The 25,801-nt window shown below is 49.0% G+C and overlaps 1 protein-coding gene across 7 annotated transcripts in view; it reads left to right on the top strand.

Annotated features, from left to right (window-relative positions):
* Positions 1-25,801, top strand: part of slc28a1 (solute carrier family 28 member 1) — a 74,964-nt gene that overhangs the window by 31,016 nt on the left and 18,147 nt on the right. For all 7 annotated transcript variants that reach the window (XM_038784501.1, XM_038784502.1, XM_038784496.1 and 4 more), the window contains 6 exons: positions 1,791-1,868; positions 5,788-5,868; positions 6,696-6,776; positions 7,768-7,893; positions 12,859-12,989; positions 22,790-22,958. In XM_038784501.1, the coding sequence (XP_038640429.1) occupies positions 1,791-1,868; positions 5,788-5,868; positions 6,696-6,776; positions 7,768-7,893; positions 12,859-12,989; positions 22,790-22,958 (666 nt within the window). The remainder of the gene's footprint in view (positions 1-1,790; positions 1,869-5,787; positions 5,869-6,695; positions 6,777-7,767; positions 7,894-12,858; positions 12,990-22,789; positions 22,959-25,801) is intronic.

Here is a 25,801-nt window from a genome sequence, read left to right as displayed (position 1 = left end):
GGGTACACTCTGGTCTCTTTTGTACACATTGGTCTCTGGGGTACACTCTGGGGTACACACTGGTCTCTGGGGTACACACTGGTCTCTGGGGTACACTCTGGTCTCTTTTGTACACATTGGTCTCTGGGGTACACTTTGGTCTCTGGGGTACACACTGGGGTACACACTGGTCTCTGGGGTACATTCTGGTGTCTGGGGTACACACTGAGGTACACACTGGTCTCTGGGGTACATTCTGGTCTCTGGGGTACACACTGGGGTACACACTGGTCTCTGGGGTACACTCTGGTCTTTGGGGTACACACTGGTCTTTGGGGTACACACTGAGGTACACACTGGTCTCTGGGATACACTCTGGTCTTTGGGGTACACACTGGGGTACACACTGGTCTCTGGGGTACACACTGGGGTACACTCTGGTCTCTTTTGTACACATTGGTCTCTGGGGTACACTTTGGTCTCTGGGGTACACACTGGGGTACACACTGGTCTCTGGGGTACATTCTGGTCTCTGGGGTACACACTGAGGTACACACTGGTCTTTGGGGTACACACTGGTCTTTGGGGTACACACTGGGGCACACACTGGTCTTTGGAGTACACACTGGTCTTTGGAGTACACACTGGTCTTTGGGGTACACACTGGGGTACACAGTGGTCTTTGGGGTACACACTGGTCTTTGGGGTACACACTGGTCTTTGGGGTACACACTGGTCTCTGGGGTACACACTGGGGTACACAGTGGTCTTTGGGGTACACACTGGTCTTTGAGGTACACACTGGTCTTTGGGGTACACACTGATCTTTGGAGTACACACTGGGGTACACACTGGGGTACACAGTGGTCTTTGGGGTACACACTGGTCTTTGGGGTACACACTGGTCTTTGGGGTACACACTGGGGTACACACTGGGGTACACAGTGGTCTTTGGGGTACACACTGGTCTTTGGGGTACACACTGGTCTTTGGGGTACACACTGGTCTTTGGGGTACACACTGGGGTACACAGTGGTCTTTGGGGTACACACTGGTCTTTGGGGTACACACTGGTCTTTGGGGTACACGCTGGTCTTTGGGGTACACACTGGTCTTTGGGGTACACACTGGTCTTTGGGGTACACACTGGTCTTTGGGGTACACACTGGTCTTTGGAGTACACACTGGTCTTTGGGGTACACACTGGTCTCTATGGCGTGTTTCAGACTGATCCAATTCCTGGGCCTGTGTATTTTAACAACATAGTGGACATGGCAAATGTAGGTGACATTGCTTCGATTATTGCAGCTGCAAGAAGAGGAACTGAGGATGGGTTAATGGTAAAGGCTCAATTGCAGTAGATTTACTCCATAAACATGTTCCATTTCACTCGATCCTGGATAGAAAAACATTCCAAGGCCACTTGAAAATACAGTGGGCGTCAGGGTAGCACATTGGTTAGCACCGTTTCTTCACAGCACCAGGGTCCCAGGTTCGATTCCCGGCTTGGGTCACTGTCTGTGCGGAGTCTGCACGTTCTCCCCGTGTCTGAGTGGGTTTTTTCCGGGTGCTCCGGTTTCCTCCCACAAGTCCCGAAAGACGTGCTTGTTAGGTGAATTGGACATTCTGAATTCTCCCTCTGTGTACCCGAACAGGCGCCGGAATATGGCGACTGGGAGATTATCACAGTAACTTCATTGCAGTGTTAATATAAGCCTACTTGTGACAATAAAGATTATTTTAAAATTAAATAAATGAAACTGTTCAAATTGCCTGCCATGTGTCTTAATCTCTTGCATTGGTTCTTACAGATCTTTTTGAACTATACAACAGCGGGATCCAGTTTCCTGTTTGGAAATGAACTGATCAATGGTCTCTTTGCTTTTCAGGTCAGTCTGCTACTTTCTAATAAGAATAGAAAATGTCTCCTCATTTCCATATTATGCGGGAGAGCCACTTATTTTTAAACTGTGTCCACCCCTAGTTCCTGGGCCAGAAGGATAGCACAGTGATTAGCACTGTGGCTTCACAGTGCCAGGGTTCCAGGTTCGATTCCCCGCTAGGTCACTGTCTGTGCGGAGTCTGCACGTTCTCCCCGTGTCTGCGTGGGTTTCCTCCGGGTGCCCCGGTTTCCTCCCACAGTCCAAAGATGTGCAGGTTAGATGGATTGGTCATGATAAATTGCCCTTAGTGATCAAAAAGGTTAGGAGGGGTTATTGGGGAATAGGTGGAAGTGAGGGCTTAAGTGGGTCAGTGCAGACTTGATGGGCCGAATGGCCTCCTTCTGCACTGTATGTTCTATGTTTGTTCTAATCCCTCCCACAAGGTGTAATGTCCTTGGTTTAGCACAGGGCTAAATCGCTGGCTTTGACAGCAGACCAAGCAGGCCAGCAGCACGGTTCGATTCCCGTACCAGCCTCCCCGGACAGGCGCCGGAATGTGGCAGCTAGGATCTTTTCATAGTAACTTCATTTGAAGCCTACTTGTGACAGTAAGCGATTTTCATTTCATTTCAGCACCCACCTTGTCACATCCCCTCAGGATTTTACCTCAATAAAGTCACCTCTCAGTCTTCTGAACCCCAATGGATACAGCCCCAACCTGTCCAAACCTGAGATATGCCCCCCGCCCCTTAAACCTGAAATCAGTCAAGCGAGCCAATTCAGGCTTTGCTATCATCAAACCTGAACAGTTTCTGCCTTAGGCACAGTAAAGTTAATGTGTCCAGATCAGTTTTGAATTGCATCTGCTTTCAGTCCAAGTGCCAGTTCACCTGGAAGTGGTTGACGTTGAAACAGGATGTAAAAGGTCGGCAGGTCGATACCTCAGGCCTGGTATTGGCATTGCTCCCATTTCTCACCAATCACTGTTTGTCGATGTGCCATTTTATTAGAGATTAGATTAGAGAAATACAGCACAGAACAGGCCCTTCGGCCCACGATGTTGCGCCGAACTTTTGTCCTAGGTTAATCATAGAATTTTGGACAATTTTTCATGGCCAATCCACCCAACCTGCACATCTTTGGACTGTGGGAGGAAACCGGAGTACCCGGAGGAAACCCACGCAGTCACGGGGAGGATGTGCAGACTCCACACAGACAGTGACCCAAGTCGAAATCGAACTTGGGACCCTGGAGCTGTGAAGCAATTGTGCTATCCACAATGCTACCGTGCTGCCCTTAAGAAGTTAACCTACACTCCATTATTCTACCCTAATCCAAGTACCTATCCAATAGCCGCTTGAAGGTCCCTAACTTTTCCGACTCAACTACTACCACAGGCAGTGCATTCCATGCCCCCACTACTCTCTGGGCAAAGAACCTACCTCTGACATCCCCTCTATATCGTCCACCATTTATCTTAAATTTATGTCCTCTTGTAATGGTGTGTTCCACCCGGGGAAAAAGTCTCTGACTGTCTACTCTATCTATTCCCCTGATCATCTTATAAACCTCTACCAAGTCGCCCCTCATCCTTCTCCGTTCTAATGAGAAAAGGCCTAGCACCCTCAACCTTTCCTCGTATGACCTACTCTCCATTCCATGCAACATCCTGGTAAATCTCCTTTGCACCTTTTCCAAAGCTTCCACATCCTTCCTAAAATGAGGTGACCAGAACTGCACACAGTACTCCAAATGTGGCCTGACCAAGGTTTTGTACAGCTGCATCATCACCTCACGGCTCTTAAATTCAATCCCTCTGCTAATGAACGCTAGCACACCATAGGCCTTCTTCACAGCTCTATCCACTTGAGTGGCAACTTTCAAAGAACTATGAACATAGACCCCAAGATCTCTCTGCTCCTCCACATTGCCAAGAACCCTACCATTAACCCTGTATTCCGCATTCAGATTTGTCCTTCCAAAATGGACAACCTCACACTTGTCAGGGTTAAACTCCATCTGCCACTTCTCAGCCCAGCTCTGCATCCTATCTATGTCTCTTTGAAGCCGACAACAGCCCTCCTCACTATCCACAACTCCACCAATCTTCGTATCATCTGCAAAATTTGTCAATGTTCTCAGTTGATTATTCTTTTTGTCTACTATGTACGTACTGTGGCCGCAGAAAAATACTTTTCACTGTACTTTGGTACATGTGAGAAAAAATTAAATCAATCAAATCAATCAATCAATACAGAAACTAAGGGGTCATAAAAAGTGAGGTAATCATCGATTTTACCCATTTACCTGCCTACAGATAGATGGCTTTGTGTATTGCTTTTGGAGGATCCCTCGGTGTAGATCATTTATGAGGGATGGTGCTAAGTCCTGGATAAACAGGTCATGGGACATCCTCATGGGAGGAGACTGAAGAATGCCTTATGATGCAATTAAGGGGTGGAGCTAGGGCTGTCTGTCATTTGAAGTTTGCCAAAGGATTTTAATCTGACAGAGAGGTCTTCATCTGGCTCCTGAAAGGCTCTCTCCAAGGTCTTTGCATAGAGAAGAGCAAGTAAACCTGATTGCGAACTTTATTTATAAGTGATCTTTGAACCATATTGTATTGCTTGATTTAAATAAATATATAGTTGCAGGTGCAGGGAGTAAGTAAAAAATTCTGCTGTGGACTTATTACTTTGCTGATAATGTGATTGGTTTTGTGTTTAAATTAAAGTTTGTTGAACACAAACGATACCTATTGGTCAGTGTTATCACTGCTGAGGTGAAGCATCACAGTTTTACACATTGCAAATTGTTACGTTCTCATCCGGGGTCCAAACACTCTTAATGGCAATATTTGCCCCTTTCGAGGTGCCCCATTGTGCTGGGACATGAGAGAGATTAGTCAGTTAGTTAGAAGAGACCGAGACCTGTCTGGCCTATGCTATTTACTCGCTCGCACACCCGTACCCCATCATACCCGCTCCATCCACCCCACGACCACCAGCCTCAGGAATGGAAGCCTCAAATTCTCTGGACAGGGTAAAAATGGGAAGAGCAGAGGAGAGGGTCACCCAGCTCGACAATGTTGGAGGCTGAATGGATTCATTAATTGTACAAAGACTGCAGACAGGTCACAGAAAAGGAGGAAGGATTATTTAACCATCGTCATTGCCATGTAGGCTGTCTCTTATGACCAGGATTGGCGTTTCAGCAGGAGCAGATACCTGATTGGACGAACAGGCTGAGCTCAGCGAGCGGCGAAGCTGCTTAATGCTGCCATTGGTTGAGGAGCGAATGTGATCCAGCACAGCAGGGGAACTGGGCTGGCCTGTCTCAAAACCGTCAGGAGGCATTTGGCATACACCTGGACAGGCAGACAGTTTATAATATCTCATTTGCGGAAAGGAGCCTCTGACAGAGCGGCACTGCCCCCACTATTCATGGCGGCACGGTGGCACAATAGTCAGCACTGCTGCCTCACAGCTCCAGGGACCCGGATTCAATTCCAGCCTTGGGTGACTGTGCGGAGCTTGCACGTTCTCCCCGTGTCAGCGTGGGTTTCCTCCAGTTTCCTCCTACAGTCCAACAATGTGCAGGTTAGATGGATTCACCATGATAAATTGCCCCATAGTGTCCATGGATGCGCAGTTTAGGTGGGGTTACGGAGATAGGGTGGGAGAGTGGGCCGAGGTAGGCTGCTCTTTCAGGGATTCGGTGCAGGCGGGGGTCAAATGGCCTCCTTCTGCTCTGTAGGAATTCTATGAGTTGTATAGATTCCACTGCGCTGGAATGCCACGATTGGTCACGTGCTCAAGTCCTGCGGTTGTCCATGGAGAAATATGTTTGCATCCTTCAGCTCGCGCCGCTCTCCCATATTAACTCTTTCACTCTTTGCTGTGATGTTCTATCTCTCTGTCCACAGGCATTACCAATTGTTGTTTTCTTCAGCTGCGTTATGTCCATTCTCTACTACGTCGGTGTGATGCAGTGGGTGATTATTAAGGTACATCCTAGAAACAGGCCAATCGGCCAACTCCTCTAAGCAGTCACTGAACGTCATCCCACCCATTTTATCGAACCCAATTTCCATACCCGTTAATCTCTTCCCCCCCCCCCCCCCCCTTCATGAATTTACCAAGCTTCCCCTTAAATATATCCAACTTCCTGGTCCATATTTTTAGCCCTCCCTGGGTGAAGAGGTTTCTCCTGTTATATTTATTTTGGTAGCCCCAGAAGTGGAAATATCTTCATCGAGTCTACCTTATCAATCCCATTCATAATTGTGAAGAGCTCAATCACGTTGCCCCTTTCTTTAAGGCTGAAAATAATGCGATTGAATTAGAAATGCCCCAATTGTTGTTTGATTAATTTAGTTTGATATGAGCCCTCTCCTTAGTTAAGGTATTGACACTCCGCCGCCGACACTGGTAGTTTTACCTCAGTCGCACCATCATCCACGAGCGGAAAGAATCGTGGAATGATTTATTCCTGTGATCCAACTGTTACCTGTGACTAGATTGATGGGGACGTTACCCACACATGGAAATGAAGGGCCTTTCCTCAGCTCTTCCTCATGTCAGCATAGCTTGGAATGAGGAGACAGCAGGTGGCCGCCATGTTGAGGAAATTCCACCTCCCACCACCAGGTGTCTCTCCTTGCTGTCCCATCGCCCTCTGCCACCCTCACCAAACCCGTTACCACGCCGCTCCACGCCGTCAACTTTACGGTGTCCTAAACTGAAATGAGCCGCTTCTGTGTCCAATTTTGTTCTGATTTGTCGATTTTGTGTGAAATCCTCATTGTTACTTGCCGTGTTTTATTTGTACCAGATTGCATGGCTGATGCAAGTCACAATGGGAACATCAGCAACTGAGTCTTTGAGTGTCGCTGGCAATATCTTTGTGGGTCAGGTACGTAGATGATCAACGGTGAAGCTTTTCCACAGATGTTCGAGTCACCCTCTTTTAATTCAGTGAAGACCGCCACAGCTGTTAATATTGAGGGCAGAACTCGGGGCTGCGGACAATCACGAGGAATATCTCAAAAGAGTTGATCCATATCGTCTCCATTTATTGCACAAGCGACAGACGTGGGCCGGGAGTCTCCCTTCTGGGGACTAAGTCCCCACACCAGCGTGAAAACCGGCACCAACGACTCCGGCGTCAACAGCCCCCCAAGGTGAGGAATTCTCACCTTTCTAGGGGGCTAGGTTCATGCCGGAGTTGTTGGCGACTCTCCAGCCGGCGCCGAGGGGATGGTGCGAGTTCGTGCATGCGCGGAACGGCCGGCGTGATTTCGCGCATGCGCAGAATGGCCGCCGTGATACTGCGCATGCGTGGAAAGGCCAGCGTGATCTCGCGCATGCGCAGAATGGCCGGCGTGATTCTGTGCATGCGCAGAGCGGCCGTTGTATTTGCGCCCGTGCGCATGTTTTCTTCTCCGCACCGGCCCCCGGGCAATATGGCAGAGCCCTACAGGTTCCCGGCGCGAAAGGAAGAAGTGCCCCCACGGAAAAGCCCTCCCACAGATTGGTGTATCCCGATCGCGCCGCTACCCCCCCCCCCCCCCCACCCCCCGAGGACCACCCAAGCATACTCACCTCCCAGGTCCCACAAGTGCGTGAGTTGAGTGATTCACGCCGGCGGGACTGGCCAAAAATGGACGGCTGCTTGGCCCACCGGGGCCCAGAGAATTGTCGGGGGGGGGGGCTGCGGCGCCACCATCCCCACTCGAAAACGGCGCTGGAGAATACGGCAGCTGGCGTCGGGGCGGCGGGGCAGGATTCGCGCCTCCCCCCCAGGGATTCTCCAACCCAGCAGGGGGTCGGAGAATCCCGCCAGTGGACTTTTCCCACGCAACGTTCTTGTAACACAACGATGAATAAAATTGATTCTATTCCAGACAGAGGCCCCGCTTCTCATCCGACCCTACCTGAACGATTTGACCAAGTCTGAAATTCATGCCGTAATGACTGGAGGATTCGCCACGATTGCTGGCAGCGTACTTGGAGCTTATATATCCTTTGGGGTAAGTGATCTCGTTGTGGTTCAGGCTCTTTGACACCGCTCTGCTTTTACACTATATGGGATGGTATTCTGACCAGTACGCTGAGGAACCAACTAGAGAACAGGCCGCTCTCTACTAGGTATTGTGTAATGAGAAAGGTATAATTGGCCATCTAGTTGTGCGAGGCCCCTTGGGGATGAGCGATCATAACATGAAAGAATTTTTATCAAGATGGAGGGGGACGTAGTTGAAATCCGAAACTAGGGTCCTGAATCTAAATGAAGGAAACTACGATGGGATGGGGTGTGAGTTGGCTGACGGATTGGGAACGACATTTAAAGGGATGACGTTGGCTAGGCAATGACAAACATTCAAAGAGCGCAAGAGTGCAACAGTTGTACATTCCTGTCTGATTCAAAAATAAAACAGGAGAGGTGACCATCCCATGGCTTACAGGGGAAGTTAGAGCCAAGGAAGAAGTTGACAAATTGGTCAAATAAACATGAAATCTGAGGATTAGGAGCAGGTTCGAATTCAGCGAAGGAGGACAAAGGGATGGATTAAGAACAAAGAGAACAAAGAAAATTACAGCACAGGAACAGGCCCTTCGGCCCTCCCAGCCTGCACCGATCCAGATCCTTTATCTAAACCTGTCTCCTATTTTCCAAGGTCTATTTCCCTCTGTTTCCACCCGTTCATATACCCGTCTAGATGCCTCTTAAATGATGTTATCGTGCCCGCCTCTACCACCTCTGCTGATAAAGCGTTCCAGGCACTCACCACCCACTGCGTAAAAAACCTTCCACGCACATCTCCCTTAAACTTTCCCCCTCTCACCTTGAAATCGTGACCCCCTTGTAACTGACACCCCCACTCTTGGGAAAAGCCTGTTGCTATCCACCCTGTCCATACGTCTCATAATTTTGTAGACCTCAATCAGGTCCCCCCCTCAACCTCCGTCTTTCCAATGAAAACAATCCTAATCTACTCAACCTTTCTTCATAGCTAGCACCCTCCATACCAGGCAACATCCTGGTGAACCTCCTCTGCACCCTCTCCAAGGCATCCACATCCTTCTGGTAATGTGGCGACCAGAACTGCACGCAGTATTCCAAATGTGGCCTAACCAAAGTCCTATACAACTGTAACATGATCTGCCGACTCTTGTACTCAATACCCCGTCCGATGAAGGCAAGCATGCTGTATGCCTTCTTGACCACTCTATCCACCTGCATTGCCACCTTCAGGGTACAATGGACCTGAACTCCCAGATCTCTCTTTACATCAATTTTCCCCAAGACCCTTCCATTGACCATATAGTCCGCTTTTGAATTTGATCTTCCAAAATGCATCACCTCGCATTTGCCTGGATTGAACTCCATCTGCTTTTTCTCTGCCCAACTCTCCAATCTATCTATATTTTGTTGTATTCTCTGACAGTCCTCCTCGCTATCTGCAAGAATCTATTAAGAAGGGGAAGATAAATTATGAGAGTAAGCTTGTGGCCAACATAAACACTGACTGTAAAAGCTTTTTGAGGTATGTGAAGAGAAAAAGATTGTCGAGGACAAATCTAGGCCCCTTACAGTCAGAAACAGGGGAATGTATTTATTTATTTATTAAATTTAGAGTACCCAATTCATTTTTTCCAATTTTTTCCAATTTAGCGTGGCCAATCCACCTACCTTGCACATCTTTGTGTTGTGGGGGTGAAACCCACGCAAACACGGGGAGAAGGTGCAAACTCCACACAGACAGTAACCCAGGGCCGGGATCGAACCTGGGACCTCGGCGCCGTGAGGCAGCTGTGCTAACCACTGCGCCACCGTGCTGCCCGTGAAACAGGGGAATTTACATTGGGAAACAAAGAAATGGCTCTCCATCTAAATATATACTTTGGTACTTCTGAGTCATTAAATGGTTTCAGGGTGGCGATAGATATATTTCTGATTTTTAAAAAGCGGGGTTAAAGGGATATCGGGAACAGGTGGATTTGAGACCAGGAAGAGATCAGGCAGGATCTGATTGAATGGTGGAGCAGGCTCGAAGGATTGAATTGCTTACTTCTGCTCCTAGGTCCTAGGTACCTATGGTTCCAGCGATGAGAAACTTCAGTTATCAGGAGAGATTAGAGAGGTCGGGACTGTTCCCCTTGGAGAGAAGAAGGTTAAGAGGAGAATTACATAGATTTTACAGTGCAGAAGGAGGCCATTCAGCCCATCGAGTCTGCACCGGCTCCTTGAAAGAGCACCCTACCCAAGGTTAACACCTCCACCCTATCCCCATAACACAGTAACCCCACCCAACCCCATCCTCCCCGAGTGTGCGTGGGTTTCCTCCGGGTGCTCCGGTTTCCTCCCACAGTCCAAAGATGTGCAGGTTAGGTGGATTGGCCATGATAAATTGCCCATGATGTCCAAAAATTGCCCTTAGTATTGGTTGGGGTTACTGGGTTATGGGGATAGGGTGGATTGTGGGCTTGGGTAGGGTGCAGACTCGATGGGCCGAATGGCCTCCTTCTGCACTGTAAATTCTAATGTGCAAACTCCACACGGACAGTGACCCGGGGCCGGGATCGAATCTGTGACCTCGGCGCCGTGAGGCAGCAGTGCTAACCACTGTGCCACCATGGTGCCCTTGGGCATGCATGTTCAATTTGTCTGGCTCATTGGTTATGTGTGATCGGAATCTAGATTAGACTTGGCAAGATAGATCGGGGTCTCGCTACTCTACCTGCGCAGAGAAAGTAACGCCAAAGTATGAGATAGTTCCTGCCCCAGATGATATAAAACCTGATTAGCTGAGAGGAGGGATCAGCAGGAAAGCTGCGATCAGATTGGAGATGCATATAATGACATCACTATTCCAGACCAGAAGGAGATGATTGGATAACTGTTCTGTCAATCACAAACTGAAGCCTCATCTCTGTAAATGACCATTACCCAGTAACCCCACCCAACACTAAGGGCAATTTTGGACACTAGGGGCAATTTATCATGGCCAATCCACCTAACCTGCACATCTTTGGACTGTGGGAGGAAACCGGAGCACCCGGGAGAAAACCCACGCAGACACGGGGAGGATGTGCAGACTCCGCATAGAAGTGACCCAAGCCGAGAATCGAACCTGGGACCCTGGAGCTGTGAAGTGATTGTGCTATGATAGCAATGTTCAAAATCATGAGGGGGCTGGACAGAGTAGATCGGGAGAAACTGTTCCCACTCAGAAAAGGACGGCAAATGAGAGGGATACAGATTTAAAGTGATTTGCAAATGAAGCAAATGTGATGTGAGGAGAAACCTTTTCCGCACAGCAAGTGTCTGGGGTCTGGAATGCACGGCTCGGAAGTGTGGTGGAGGCAGGTTCAACCGAGGGAATCAGATGATTATTTGAATAGAAACAATGTGCAGGGGTACGGGGACAAGGCAGGCAAATGGCACCAAGTTATGATGCTCATCTGGGAGCCGGTGCCGACATGATGGGCTGAATGGCCTCCTTCTGCACCGTTACAATTCTGTGATTCTGAATCTGCAGGAATTTCAGACTTGTGAACAATATAAATATTCTTGTCTTCCACCTTAAGTCACAACTAAATTCTCGATCAAAGCAGAGCCTTTAAAGAACTAGAACTGGGGAACACAGTTTCAAAATAAGAGGCCTCCATTTAAGACAGAGATGAGCAGATTGTGTATCCTGCAAAGGGTCATTTTGAGAGTTTTTGGAACTTACTTCCTCACAGAGTGGTGGAAGCAAGGGTCACTGAATATTTTTAAGGCAGATGTTGCTAGATTCTTGACTAACAAGGGAGAGAAAGGTTATCAGGAGGTGTAGGCGGCAGAATATGAAGGTGAGGCCACAATCAGATCAGCCATGGAGGCCAAATGACAGACCAGGTTCCAGGAGCCAAATGGCACCTAATTTATATGTTTGTTTGTAAAGAGGTTCAATCCTCTGCTCCACGTGTACAAATTCCTCACGGAGAATGGAGAATTTCTGCTTCTCCCAGCCTTGAGGACTCAAAGAACCTCTTCAGTGCAGAAGGAGGCCGTTCAGCCAATCGGGTCTGCACTGACCCTCTGAAGAACTACCCTACCTAGGCCTACTCCGCCTCCCTATCCCCATAACCTGCACATCGTTGGACACACTAAGGGGCAATTTTAGCATGGCTGATCCACCTAACCTGCACATCAGGGGCCTCACGGTAGCATGGTGGTTAGCATCAATGCTTCACAGCTCCAGGGTCCCAGGTTCGATTCCCGGCTGGGTCACTGTCTGTGCGGAGTCTGCACGTCCTCCCCGTGTGTGCGTGGGTTTCCTCCGGGTGCTCCGGTTTCCTCCCACAGTCCAAAGATGTGCGGGTTAGGTGGATTGGCCATGATAAATTGCCCGTAGTGTAAGGTTAATGGGGGGATTGTTGGGTTACGGGTATACGGGTTACGTGGGTTTAAGTAGGGTGATCATTGCTCAGCACAACAGCGAGGGCCGAAGGGCCTGTTCTGTGCTGTACTGTTCTATGTTCTATGTTCTATCTCTGGACTGTGGGAGGAAACGGGAGCACCCGGAGGAAACCCACGCACACACGGGGGAGAACGTGCAACACAAGTCACCCAAGGCCGCAATTGAACCCGGGTCCCTGGCGCTGTGAGGCAGCAGTGCTAACAACTGTGTCATTGTGACTCCTTTCTGAAAATGTACTTATTATCGCTGGCTTCTTGGGGCCCAGAGGCTCCTTGACAAGTTCCCAGGATAAGATACTGAAGAGTAAAGTCTGCCTAAAGAACATGGCAATATAAAGGGACTGGTGTCATAACCTGGTGCGTTGACTGATCTCCAGTTCCCATCGATATACTTTCCCTGATGTATTTTCTATTTAATTTCTTTTGAAATAATCCATGCGTTATCAAGAAATTGAGAGAAAATGGGTTGGTTGGTTTGTCTTTCAGTTAACTGCTTCAACTAAATGCTTATCTAATCTTTGTGTTACAGATCAGTGCCTCCAGTTTGATAGCAGCCTCAGTAATGGCAGCCCCTTGCGCACTCGCTCTATCAAAACTCAGCTACCCAGAACTGGAAGAATCCAAGTTCATGAGTGAAGAAGGGGTGAAGCTGGATTCTGGGTGCGTGACGTCCGCCTGTAATACGGCCGCGATCGTAATGTTCATTTTCTGGTTAACCCTGTTATACGTTTGATGCTCTCCCTTTAAATGCCCAGGATCGAAATCCAGTTCAGAAGGGACTGCAACATACATTTGATCGAAAATCTGATCTCCCACGAGCTTGGAAGTCGGGTTCCTTTTGGTCGGAGGCTGTAGATAGTTAACTCACCAAGGCTCCATCGACAGCGCCTCCCAAATCCACCGTCTAGAGGAACAAGGGCAGCAGACACAGGGGGACATCGCCACCTGGAGGTTCCCCTCCAAATCGCTCACCATCCTGACTTGGAAAATTCGACCGTTTCTTCACTGTCGCTGGGTCAAAATCCTGGAACCCCCTCCCTAACAGCACCGTGGGTGTACCTACACCACATGGACTGCAGCGGTTCAGGAAGGCAGCTCACCGTCACCTTCTCATGGGCCATTCTGGTCGGGCACTAAACACGCTGGTCTAGACAGCGAAACCGATGTTCCATTAAAATAAAATTTAAAGATGGGTTAGCACTGCTGCCTCACAGTGCTACGGAGCCGGGTTTAATTCCGCCCGTGAGTGGCTGTGCGGAGCCTGCATGTTCTCCCCGTGTCTGCGTGGGTTTCCTCCGAGTGCTCAGGTTTCCTCCCACAATCCACAGATGTGCCGGTTGAGTGTATCGGCTGTGAGTGTCCAAATGGTCAGGTGGGGTTACAGGGATAGTGAGGGATAGCGGGCGGAGGTGGGGTGCTCTTCAGGAGGGTCGGTGAAGACACGATGGGCTGATTGGCCTCCTCGAGCACTGTAGGGATTCTATGATACTCTGCGGGAGGCGGGATTTTCGTACAACCCACGTCATGGGAGGGATTCTCCCAGCCTGGGGCCGGGCCGGAGAAGCTCCGCAACCGGGACAGGCCGCCCCGACGCCGGCACGAGATTTTCCGCAGAGCGGAGAATCGCCGCCATTGGCGCTGGTCGCGTGCCAGCTGGGCCGCCGATTCTCCGGGCCGGATGGGCCGAGCAGCCGCTCTAAACAGGCTGAGTCACGCCGGCTTCGTCCACACCTGGTCGCAGCCGGCGAAAACTCTGCACGCTGGGTCGGGGGCAGCCTGTGTGGGGGGAGGGGGGGTGGGAGAAGCGGGGCTCCGACCCTGGGGGGGGTGGGCCTGCACCGCGATCGGGGTCCACCGATCGGCGGGTCGGCCTCTCGCACCCCGGGCCTATTTTCTTCCGCGCTGGCACCTGAACTCCCGCGCCATGTAGGGCAGCACGGTAGCATAGTGGTCAGCACTGTGGCTTCACAGCTCCAGGGTCCCAGGTTCGATTCCCGGCTGGGTCACTGTCTGTGCGGAGTCTGCACGTCCTCCCCGTGTGTGCGTGGGTTTCCTCCGGGTGCTCCGGTTTCCTCCCACAGTCCAAAGACGTGCGGGTTAGGTGGTTTGGCCGTGATAAATTGCCCTTAGTATCTAAAACGTTTAGTAGGGGTTATTGGGTTATGGGGATAGGGTGGAAATGAGGGCTTTAGTGGGTCGGTGCAGACTCGATGGGCCGAATGGCCTCCTTCTGCACTGGACGTTCTATGTAAAAAAAAAATGTTGCATCGGGGCCGCCGCATGTTGGCGCCGGTGCCACTGCGCATGTCCTCGTTGATGCCTGCGTCACTGAGCATGCGCGGATCCCGCAGCGCACAGTTCGCGCCGAGGTGGGAGGCTGGAGCGGCGTGAACCGCTCCAGCGCCGTGCTGGCCCCCTCTAGAGGCCAGAATCGGTACTCCCAGAGGCCCGTTCACGCCGTCGTGAAACGCGACACCGTTTCTCACAGCGTGGGCACTCTGCCGCCGAATGGGAGAATCACGGCCCATGTTTCCCAGAAGCGGAGGCAGTGGCCTGCGATTGGCTGGTGGTGGGTCAGAAGATCCAGCCGTTGTCAGTGGGATTTATCGTTGAATGCACCGCCTGCCGACGGGAAGCCCATGGCGGGGGTGCACCGTAGGTGCGACTATCGTGAACAGTGGGAGAATTCCGGCGGTGTTTATCCCAACTGAGAGACTTTGAAATGGACTCTATGTTATTCTCTAAGTCTGAATAAAGATTGTCGACTTCCAGTTAACACAGATACTTTATTCAGTGGGTTTGTTCTGTTTCCAGAGCTTAACTAGATATAATAAAGTCAAGAGGTATAACCAGTGAAGCTAAGGTAAGCTGCCTATGCTGAGCTGTCTCTGGCTGCTGCTGCTCACTAGCCCTGTGCTTCTGAAAGAGGCGGATCCTCCCTTGGGCTGGACCCATGTCTGATGCTGCCCTCTAGTGATGCTGTGGCTGTTACATCTGTCTGTAGTCCCCGGTGTATGAACATAGAACAGTACAGCACAGAACAGGCCCTTCGGCCCTCGATGTTGTGCCGAGCTATGATCACCCTACTCAAACCCACGTATCCACCCTATACCCGTAACCCAACAACCCCTCCCTTAACCTTACTTTTTAGGACACTACGGGCAATTTAGCATGGCCAATCCACCTAACCCGCACATCTTTGGACTGTGGGAGGAAACCGGAGCACCCGGAGGAAACCCACGCACACACGGGGAGGACGTGCAGACTCCGCACAGACAGTGACCCAGCCGGGAACCGAACCTGGGACCCTGGAGCTGTGAAGCATTTATGCTAACCACCATGCTACCGTGCTGCCCCAGTGCAGATGTATGTACAAATGTACAGATCACTACATCCCCTCCCTTTTATTGGGCATGTTTTCTAGACTGGCCTCAAGAAAACTACATAACAAGTGATGAGAATATGCAAATCTGCACACTGTGAAAATGATAAAAGTGATACAGAAACAATTAACTGTGTTGTGAGTGCATCGTGAGAAATGTCCATATTCGCCTTGTGCGTGTGTTGAAGTGTCGTCACAAATCTCGCCGGTCGGGTGCCTTACGGCTTCTGCTGCAGCGTCTTAACGGTGGTAGTACGGATGATGGTTTGATGTCATCAAGAGCCCTGTCTGGCGTTGTGTGGCGAGGAACGTCCTGTGGACTAATGGGCTCGGTCAAGTCCAGTGTGGCAAATACTGCCGTTGTCGGTCGAATCTCTAATAGATCCCGGCGGTTACGGTGATAAAGGACGCCTGCAGACGATTTGACAATGTAGGACCGCGGTGCCCCCTGCCTGATCACTGTAGCTGACTCAGACCATCCGCCTTCTGGGTCCCTGATTCTGATGGTGTCACCTATTGTCAGTGGCATGAGTGGGATCGCATGCTGATGGTAGTATAGGTTTTGTTTGGAGCATAGTGCCCGCATGTCGGTGAGAACCGGTGCGTTGCCGGGGTCTCGGAATTGCTTTGCCGGTAGGGTTGTCCGGATGTCTCTGCCGAAGAGCAGGACTGGCGACAGTCCTGAGCTCAATGGGGTTGCTCGGTACAATAACAGAGCTAGGTTGATGTCGGAATGTGACTCAGCTGCTTTGCTGATGAGTCGTTTAATGACGTGGACACCTTTTCCCCCTGTTCCATTTGATTGCGGGTAGCGATTCTGTGCCGCACTGTTGTCTGCCCTCGACTTTTTCCTGCGTTTATGGTATTGATTCTGTATGTCATCGTTCGTGAAAGCTGTTTTGCTTGTTTGTTTCTGGAGCAGATGTGAATTCGCAAGATTCTTTATCATGCCATGGCATGTTTGTAGTCTTGTCATTGTTTTGCAGTGTGCTGTGGCATTGTCCTTCACGTGCAGAGTCGTACCATATTGTACAGGTCGTTGTTTCATTGTTGTTGTTTCTTTCGCTTCTGGCTTTGTTGTTTTCGTTGTCGTTCTTGTTGTTTTTGTCGTTTCTGTCTTGGTTGTTTTCGTTCGCGTTCTTGTTGTTGTCGTTCTTGTTATTCTTTGTGTCACGCTTGTTGATTCTGTTTTCGTTGTTTTCGCTTTTATTCTTGTTCTTTTTCTTGTCGTGCTTGTTGTTTCTGGGATGCTTCTCGTTGCTTTTGTCGTTCTTGTTGCGCTGTAAGTTGTTTTTGTTGTTGTTGTTGTTTCTGGGATGCTTCTTGTGGAATTTTGTCGTTCTTGTTGCGATCAGTGAGTGTGCCGCGTGGGTGATTTGAGTCATTGTCACAGTTATTGGTGTCAGTGTCCTTTGTGGTATCTGCTACATTGAGCGTATCTTCTTGAGAATTGTGAGAATGATCTGATGTTGCATTGATGTTGGTGACATCAGTCATTTGAAATGAAATGAAAATCGCTTATTGTCACGAGTTGGCTTCAATGAAGTTACTGTGAAAAGCCCCTAGCCGCCACATTCCGGTGCCTGTCCGGGGAGGCTGGTACGGGAATCGAACCGTGCTGCTGGCCTGCTTGGTCTGCTTTTTAAAAGCCAGTGATTTAGCTCAGTGAGCTAAACCAGCCCCATTTGTGGTGGATTCGATTCCTCTTCTTTGCTTACTTGGTGCTCCTCTTCCAGAGTCATTTCAGGTTCATTTGAATCATCTGTGATCTCTTTGTGCTCTTTTTCTGGAGTTTATTAACGTGGTCTCTCTGGACTCAGGGGTGGCCGTCCTCTGATTATTGAGTGTTTCTGTGCAGACGAGCTGAGATAGGTCAGCCTCGCTGTGATCCTACACATCCTGTATGGGAATTGTGATTTCTTCGTCACTTGTCTCACATACAGTGGGTAGACATTCAGTGTCTTCTTCTGGGGGCTCAAATAAGTTTGATAGATCTTCATGGTCTTGTACATGCATGGCGTTCGCTATGGAGTGTTTGCTTGCTTCCATTTTTGAGTCTGTCACCGAGCTGCCTGTGGAGGCTTGCATCACTCTTTTTGTGGAGGCTTGCGTCGCTCTCTTTGTGGAGTCCTTCATCGCTCTCTCTGTGGAGTCCTTCATCGTTCTCTCTGTGGAGTTAGTCATCGCACTCTCTGTGGAGTCCTTCATCGCTCTCTCTGTGGAGTCCTTCATCGTTCTCTCTGTGGAGTTAGTCATCGCTCTCTCTGTGGAGACTTTCATCACTCTCTATGTGGAGTCTGTCATCGCTCTCTCTGTGGAGTCTGTCATCGCTCATTCTGTGGAGTCTGTCATCGCTCTCTCTGTGGAGTCTGTCATCGCACTCGCTGTGGAGTCTGTCATCGCTCCCTCTATGGAGTCTGTCATCGCACTCTCTGTGGAGTCTGTCATCGCTCTCTCTGTGGAGTCTGTCATCGCACTCGCTGTGGAGTCTGTCATCGCTCCCTCTATGGAGTCTGTCATCGCACTCTCTGTGGAGTCTGTCATTGCTCTCTCTGTGGAGTCGTGCAGTGTTCTCACTGTAAAGTCGATCAGTGCTCTGTCAATGGAGTCATTCTGTGCTCTCTGTGTGGCGGCGTCTTCGTCTTGGGTATTGCTGTCATTCAATGTACCGACGATCTGCCATGGCACCACGGTATTGAATTCATCAACCATGAGTAGAGTCATTTTGAGCTTTTCAACCAGGTTGCTGATGCTGTGATCAGGATCTCCGAATAACTCAGCCATGTCTGAGCAGTATTTTGTGTATTGTTCGTTGGACAAATCATTGCTTTTTGTTTCGGAGTCGTGATCGTTCTCTTCATGTTCAATGAACAAATCATCTTATGTGGAGGCTGGGACCCTTCGTGGTGCGTGGACCGCTTCTTGGCGTCAGGCCGTAGCATAATCCTGCACTCACGAGACGGGATGTCATATATGCTGGGCTGAAGATTCCCCATTCCGAAGAACTCATCGTCGGGGACTTCACGGTACAACACCTCTAATTGCGGTTCGGATTTGGTACTGGGGTAGCCATCTCCCAAGATGAAATCTCCGTCTGAGTCGTAGTCTACAAGGACCATATCATCTTCTAGGGCGGTGCCAACTGCTGGTTCCAGGGTGTTGTGAAAGTTATTTTCAACTGATGGTGTATGTTCCGGCATTGTTCTGTCTTTTGAGGCAAGAAAATTGGGTTCTGCCGCTTTAAATTTATTTTGTTAGTTTTCGTGCATTTCCCTTTTAAGTGGGCGTGGTCCTGGTCCTCTGACGTCATGACGCTCGTGACGTCATGCGTAGGACTCGATTGCCCATGCGCACACCGAGTTTCCTGCACTGTGCCCTCTTTTCGCAACTGAGCATGTGCGGCTCCTTTCTCAAGATGGCTGCCGCTCAGAACCTCTGTCTTTCTCCGATTCAACCCTGCCCCCGCCTCGTGGTGAGTGTTGGCGCCATTTTTACCGATTTTGTTTTCTAAATGATGATTCTGTGTTGCTAGAGACTCAAAGTATTGATTTTATTTTTGTTCATAAGCAAGGCATTTTTGTATCGCGATGTCTAGAGTTAGATACTTACTTTGTGAAAGTTCTTCCCCCAGATTTTTATAAGATAGTCCAGAAATTAATTGATGCATTATCACAGTGTCTCTGAAATCAGCATTATCACATCCTTGTGGTATTAACTTGAGATTTGTAATAAAATCAGAGATGGGCCCTCCGTTTCTCTGACAAGAGTTAAATCTTTCCAGCATCTCACCAGATTGACTGTTACAGCATTCAGCAAATTTTTTGAGTATAACATCTACTTTGGTGTTTTCCTCACCTTCTAAGTAATTAAAGCAATTATAGATTTCATTAACTTCATGCCCTCCTGTTGAGAGTAGTGAGGTTATTTTCATTGCGTCAGACGCAGTGCTTAAATCATTAGCTGTGATAAATATTTGGAACAGCTGTTCAAACATTTTCCAGTTGTAACTTAAATTACCGGTTGCTTCCAGCTGCCATGGAGTTCCAACAAGTTCCATCGAATCAGTTAGTCAATGCAGATTCATTTGGTGCGAAGTCTTCCACAGTCGAATATCCGGTTTAAGTTTTTCCTCTCTTGCTGGTGTCTAGCTAGCTTTCTGAAATCGCTCCTGGTATCCTATATTATTCTCTAAGTCTGAATAAAGATTGTAGGCTTCCAGTTAACACAAATATTTTATTCAATGGGTTCGTTCTGTTTCCAGATAAGCTCTAGATATAATAAAGTCAAGAGGTATAACCAGTGAAGCTAAGGTAAGCTGCCTATGCTGAGCTGTCTCTGTCTGCTGCTGCTCACTAGCCCTGTGCTTCTGAAAGAGGCCTATCCTACCTTGGGCTGGATCCTTTATACCCATCTCTGATGCTGCCCTCGAGCGATGCTGTGGCTGTTACATCTGTCTGCAGTCCCTGGTGTATGTGCAGATGTACGTACAGATGTACAGATCACTACAGAGTGCTTTCCTTAATTGGAGGTAAAGAAGGAATAGTGAACAAGGTTACCTTTCATTGTTTTGAATTGTTTAACTGTTAAATGTTATCTATTAATTTTATGACGTTACGATAGTATAATACTGTGGGAAAAACTAAGTTTGTTTTGGCACGATACACTTATTTGCATGTTGAATCACTCCTGGGGTAAGGTGTTCTTATCTTCACTGTTTTACACATTGAAGAAATTGTTGGGGTCCCATCCGGTTTCCTAATATAAATTGGGGTCTGGTCGGGGATCCTAATAATGGAGAATCAGGCTGGATATAGGCGGGCCAGAAGGGAAGTGAAAAAAACAATAAGAAAAACAAGGTGAAAGCATGAAAAGAGACTGGCAGCTAACTTAAAAGGGAATCCCAAGGTCTTCTGTAAGCGTGTGATAATAATAATCTAATGATCTTTATTGTCACAAGTAGGTTTACATTAACACTGCAGTGAAGTTACTGTAAAATCCCCTAGTCGCCACACTCCGGTGCCTGTTCGGGTACACAGAGGGAGAATTCAGAATGTCCAATCCACCTAACCTGCACGTCTCTGGACTGTGGGAGGAAACCGGAGCACCCGGAGGAAACCCACGCAGACACGGGGAGAACGTGCAGACTCCGCACAGACAGTGACCCTAGCCGGGAATCGAAGTTGGACTAATTGGGGATTATAAAGGAGGCTGGCAGATGGAGGAGGATGCAATAGCGGAGGTATTAGCTCAGTGGGTTGGACAGCTGGTTTGTGATGCAGAACAAACCCAGCAGCGCGGGTTCAATTCCCGTGCCAGCTTACCCGAACAGGCGCCGGAATGTGGCGACGAGGGGCTTTTCACAGTAACTTCGTACTTGTGGCAATAAAAGGTTATAATTAAATAATTAAACGAGTAGTTTACATCTGTCTTTACAAAGGAAGAGGATGCTACCCAGGTTGAGGTGAGGGAGGAGGTGGCTGGTCGAGTAGGAGGGTTTACAGTTGAGAAGAAGGAGGTGTGAGAAAAGCTGTCTTTACCCAAAATTGATAAAAGTACCATAGAATTTACAGTGCAGAAGGAGGCCATTCGGCCCATCGAGTTTACACCGGCTCCTGGAAAGAGCACCCTACCCGAGCCCACACCTCCACCCTATCCCCAAAACCCAGTAACCCCACCCAACACTAAGGGCAATTTTGGACACTAAGGGCAATTTATCATGGCCAATCCACCTAACCTGCACATCTTTGGACTGTGGGAGGAAACCAGAGCACCCAGAGGAAACACACGCAGACACGGGGAGAATGTGCATACCCCGCACAGACAGTGACCCAAGCCGGAATCGAACCTGGGACCCTGGAGCCGTGAAGCAATTGTGCTAACCACTGTGCTACCATGCTGCCCTCAGGACTGGATGGGATGCATCCAAGAATACTGAGGGAGTTGAGAGTGAAAAGTGTAGTGGTTCTGGTGATAATCTTTCAGTCTTCAGTGTTCGTTAGGTACAGGGCTGGTGCCAAAGGACTGGGGACTTGTGGATTCAAAACAGGATAAAGCTGGCAACTACAGATCAGTCAGTTTGACTTCAGTAGTAGGGAAACTTCAAGAAACTATAGTTTGGGACAAAATCAATAGTCACTCAGACAAGTGCAGGATAATTCTGGAAAGCCGGCATGGATTCATTCATGGAAAATCATGTGTGACTATCATTTTACATCATTGGCTTTGTTGTCTGTGTAACCCATCTCTTCATTCACCTGATGAAGGAGCTGTGCTCCGAAACCTAGTGATTCGAAACAAACCTGTTGGACTTTAACCTGGTGTTGTAAGACTTCTAACTGTGCACATCTTTGGACTGTGGGAGGAAACCGGAGCACCCGGAGGAAACCCACGCAGACACGGGGAGAGAATGCAAACTCCATACAGGCGGTCATCCGAGGCCGGAATTGAACCCGGGACCCTGCCGCTGTGAGGCAGCAGTGCTAACCACTGTGCCACGTGCCGCCCAGTTTGGGGACTCTGACTATGAAAAGTAATAATTCCACCCCCGCCCCCTCCCCCCCCCCCCACACCGCAACCTCATTAGCTACCACGGCAAGTGTTAATAATCACTCTGAATGTTTTACTTTCTAAAATATCTTGGGCTCTGTGGAGAGAATGGAGAAGTTGGGATTCTTCGCCTGTCAACAGAGCAGATTATCTTCGATTGTGATAGAGATTTGCAAGGTCATGAGGGGTTTCGATAAGAATTTATTAAGAGAAAGGATTCGACTGACAGACCACTGGGCAACCCCCAGGACACAGACTTGAGGCCATTGGCGAAGGAATCAGAAGATTGATGAAGAAAAGCTAAATTGAAGAGCGGCGATTTGAAGGGGATAAGATTTTCTGGGCTACGGCGAAAGAGTCGGGGTGTGGAACTAATCTTTGCAACAGAGGGCACAGACACAAAAGAAGCAAAACGGCTTCCTTCAGTGCTGTAACGTTGTGTGACTTGCTCAACCTATTGGCGCGAAAGAGCGGATTGTTCAGTTCCACCCTCGCGTGAAAGTAATTATTATTTTCATTTGTTCCTCTTCAGAGGTGAACAGAATATTCTCGAAGCTGCAAGTAATGGGGCCTCTGCCTCCATTGGTCTCGTTGCTAACATCGCTGTCAACCTGCTGGCATTTCTGGCTATCCTGGAGTTTTTGAATGCGGCCCTCTCCTGGTTTGGCGGCATGGTGGACTACCCAGAGCTTACCTTTCAGGTACAGCACCGTCATTTTACGTAGCTCTATTTAACAATGATTGGCACAGCTGTTGTAAGGGTTGGTTCCGAGTTGTGTCAGGTTTCATTCACACCCGCGCTGATTGGCAACGCGCACACAAAGCGCAGCCCCAGCTCGGGAATAATTTCACGCTGACGTCTCCTTGACAGCTCTACTGTCATGTGACCCCCTACATCACACTGTGGGCGGTACTGTTCTCCAGTCCCGCAGTAGTCCTGGCGACGTTGAACACCCTGACATCAGAATGGCAACCCTGACGCCGAGACAACTGGGAAATTGCCAGGGGAAGAGAATAAAATGGAGAGACAAGGGAACCATTTTGTGAAAGGAGTGGCTTTTTCAGATATTAAAAGAATTGTACAGACGTGACAGAAACAGACCATATTGGTGATCATTCCAACATAGAACATAGAACATAGAACGATACAGCGCAGTACAGGCCCTTCGGCCCTCGATGTTGCACCGACATGGAAAAAAACTAAAGGCCATCTAACCTACACTATGCCCTTATCATCCATATGCTTATCCAATAAACTTTTAAATGCCCTCAATGTTGGCGAGTTCACTACTGTTGCAGGTAGGGCATTCCACGGCCTCACCACTCTTTGCGTAAAAAACCCACCTCTGACCTCTGTCCTATATCTATTACCCCTCAATTTAAGGCTATGTCCCCTCGTGCTAGCCACCTCCATCCGCGGGAGAAGGCTCTCGCTGTCCACCCTATCTAACCCTCTGATCATTTTGTATGCCTCTAATAAGTCACCTCTTAACCTTCTTCTCTCTAACGAAAACAACCTCAAGTCCATGAGCCTTTCCTCATAAAATTTTCCCTCCATACCAGGCAACATCCTGGTAAATCTCCTCTGCACCCGTTCCAAAGCTTCCACGTCCTTCCTATAATGAGGCGACCAGAACTGTACGCAATACTCCAAATGCGGCCGTACTAGAGTTTTGTACAACTGCAACATGACCTCATGGCTCCGGAACTCAATCCCTCTACCAATAAAGGCCAACACACCATAGGCCTTCTTCACAACCCTATCAACCTGGGTGGCAACTTTCAGGGATCTATGTACATGGACACCGAGATCCCTCTGCTCATCCACACTACCAAGAATTTTACCATTAGCCAAATATTCCTTATCCCTGTTATTCTTTCCAAAGTGAATCACCTCACACTTCTCCACATTAAACTCCATTTGCCACCTCTCAGCCCAGCTCTGCAGCTTATCTATGTCCCTCTGTAACCTGCAACATCCTTCCGCACTGTCTACAACTCCACCGACTTTAGTGTCGTCTGCAAATTTACTCACCCATCCTTCTGCGCCCTCCTCTAGGTCATTTATAAAAATGACAAACAGCAACGGCCCCAGAACAGATCCTTGTGGTACGCCACTCGTAACTGAACTCCATTCTGAACATTTCCCATCAACTACCACTCTCTGTCTCTGAACATTGCTTCCCTTTCTCCTGCTTTCCTTCGACCATCCCAAATAGGTTAAATGTTGCTGTGGTGTCTGATTCAGTCACCAACTCTGTCCACTCCACTGCTTCGCAATGCGTTCTATGAAATGTTTCTCCGAAGTCTCCTGCATTTTATATACTATCTATGCTTTTTCATTCCATCTTCCTCAATCACCGAAAACAGTTTATTCTTATTGCTCTGCCCCACCTCTTCATAATTTAAACATTTCTATGAAATCAATCGCATGTTCCCCCCCCTGTTCTTCCTACCAGGCAACATCCTAGTGAATTGTCCTCAAAATCCCTCTGGTGGGTGAGGCCATAGCTGCTCACATTGCCCCCACCTGTGGTTTTACATGGATTTTGTTTTGCATTCATTAATTTCCTATGTTTCTTAGAACCATAGAATTTACACTGCAGAAGGAGGCCATTTGGCCCATCGAGTCTGCACCTGCTCTTAGAAAGAGCACCCTACTTAAAGTCACACCTCCACCCTAACCCCGTAACCCAGTAACCCCAACTCACCTTTTTGGACACTAAGGGGCAACTTATCATGGCCAACGCACCTAACCTGCACGTCTCTGGACTGTGGGAGGAAACCGGAGCACCCGGAGGAAACTCACCCATTGTTCAGCGCAGAACGATGCAGAGATGACACTGGTTCTAAATCTGAAATGGTTTAATTTATACTACTTTAAAACATCTCAGAACTTAGCGGTGTTGTACACATGCTGTCAGCTAGAATCCAGGGGCTGGATTCTCCGCTCCTGGGCCTACGTCCTCACACCGGCATGGGAACGGTGAACAAATGGCGTACAACGGCCACCGGGCCGCCATTTGGCTGGGGGGGGCTAGCACGCCAGCAGCGTAGAGCACCCGGAGAATTGCCAGGTCTGTGGCTGCGCATGCGCACGGCAGAGGCTGCTCGCGGACCCGGCCCGCCAAATAGTCCCCTCCCCACTTCGGCCTGCTCGTGTGCCCCAGACCACCTCCCCGCCTCAGGAGAATCCCGCCTCAGGTCTTTCCCTCTGGAAGCTTCTCTCTAGCTCCACCAACAGACCTAAGCAACCAAGTACAGCTACGTGCATCAGAGACCAGACTAACACAATCAAACAAAGATCTATCAAGCCATTCAACACTCCAGATTTAGCATCACATTTCACGAACAGAAGCCAGTCATGGCCTCAGTGAATGGTGGGGCCAGGCTTAAGGAGCCATATGGCCTAACCCTGTCCTTTTTCTTAAATTCTTAAGACTTCTGCATTCGCGGGACCTTAACAATAAACCCGAGTATTGCAATAACATACATATAAAGCATAGAACTGTGCAGCACAGTACAGCCCCTTCGGCCCACGATG

This window comes from Scyliorhinus canicula, chromosome 24 (assembly GCF_902713615.1).
Source record: "Scyliorhinus canicula chromosome 24, sScyCan1.1, whole genome shotgun sequence".
Lineage (NCBI taxonomy): Eukaryota > Metazoa > Chordata > Chondrichthyes > Carcharhiniformes > Scyliorhinidae > Scyliorhinus > Scyliorhinus canicula.
The sequence above is the reverse complement of the archived record's forward strand: the minus strand, read 5'-3'. Positions and strand labels throughout refer to the sequence as shown.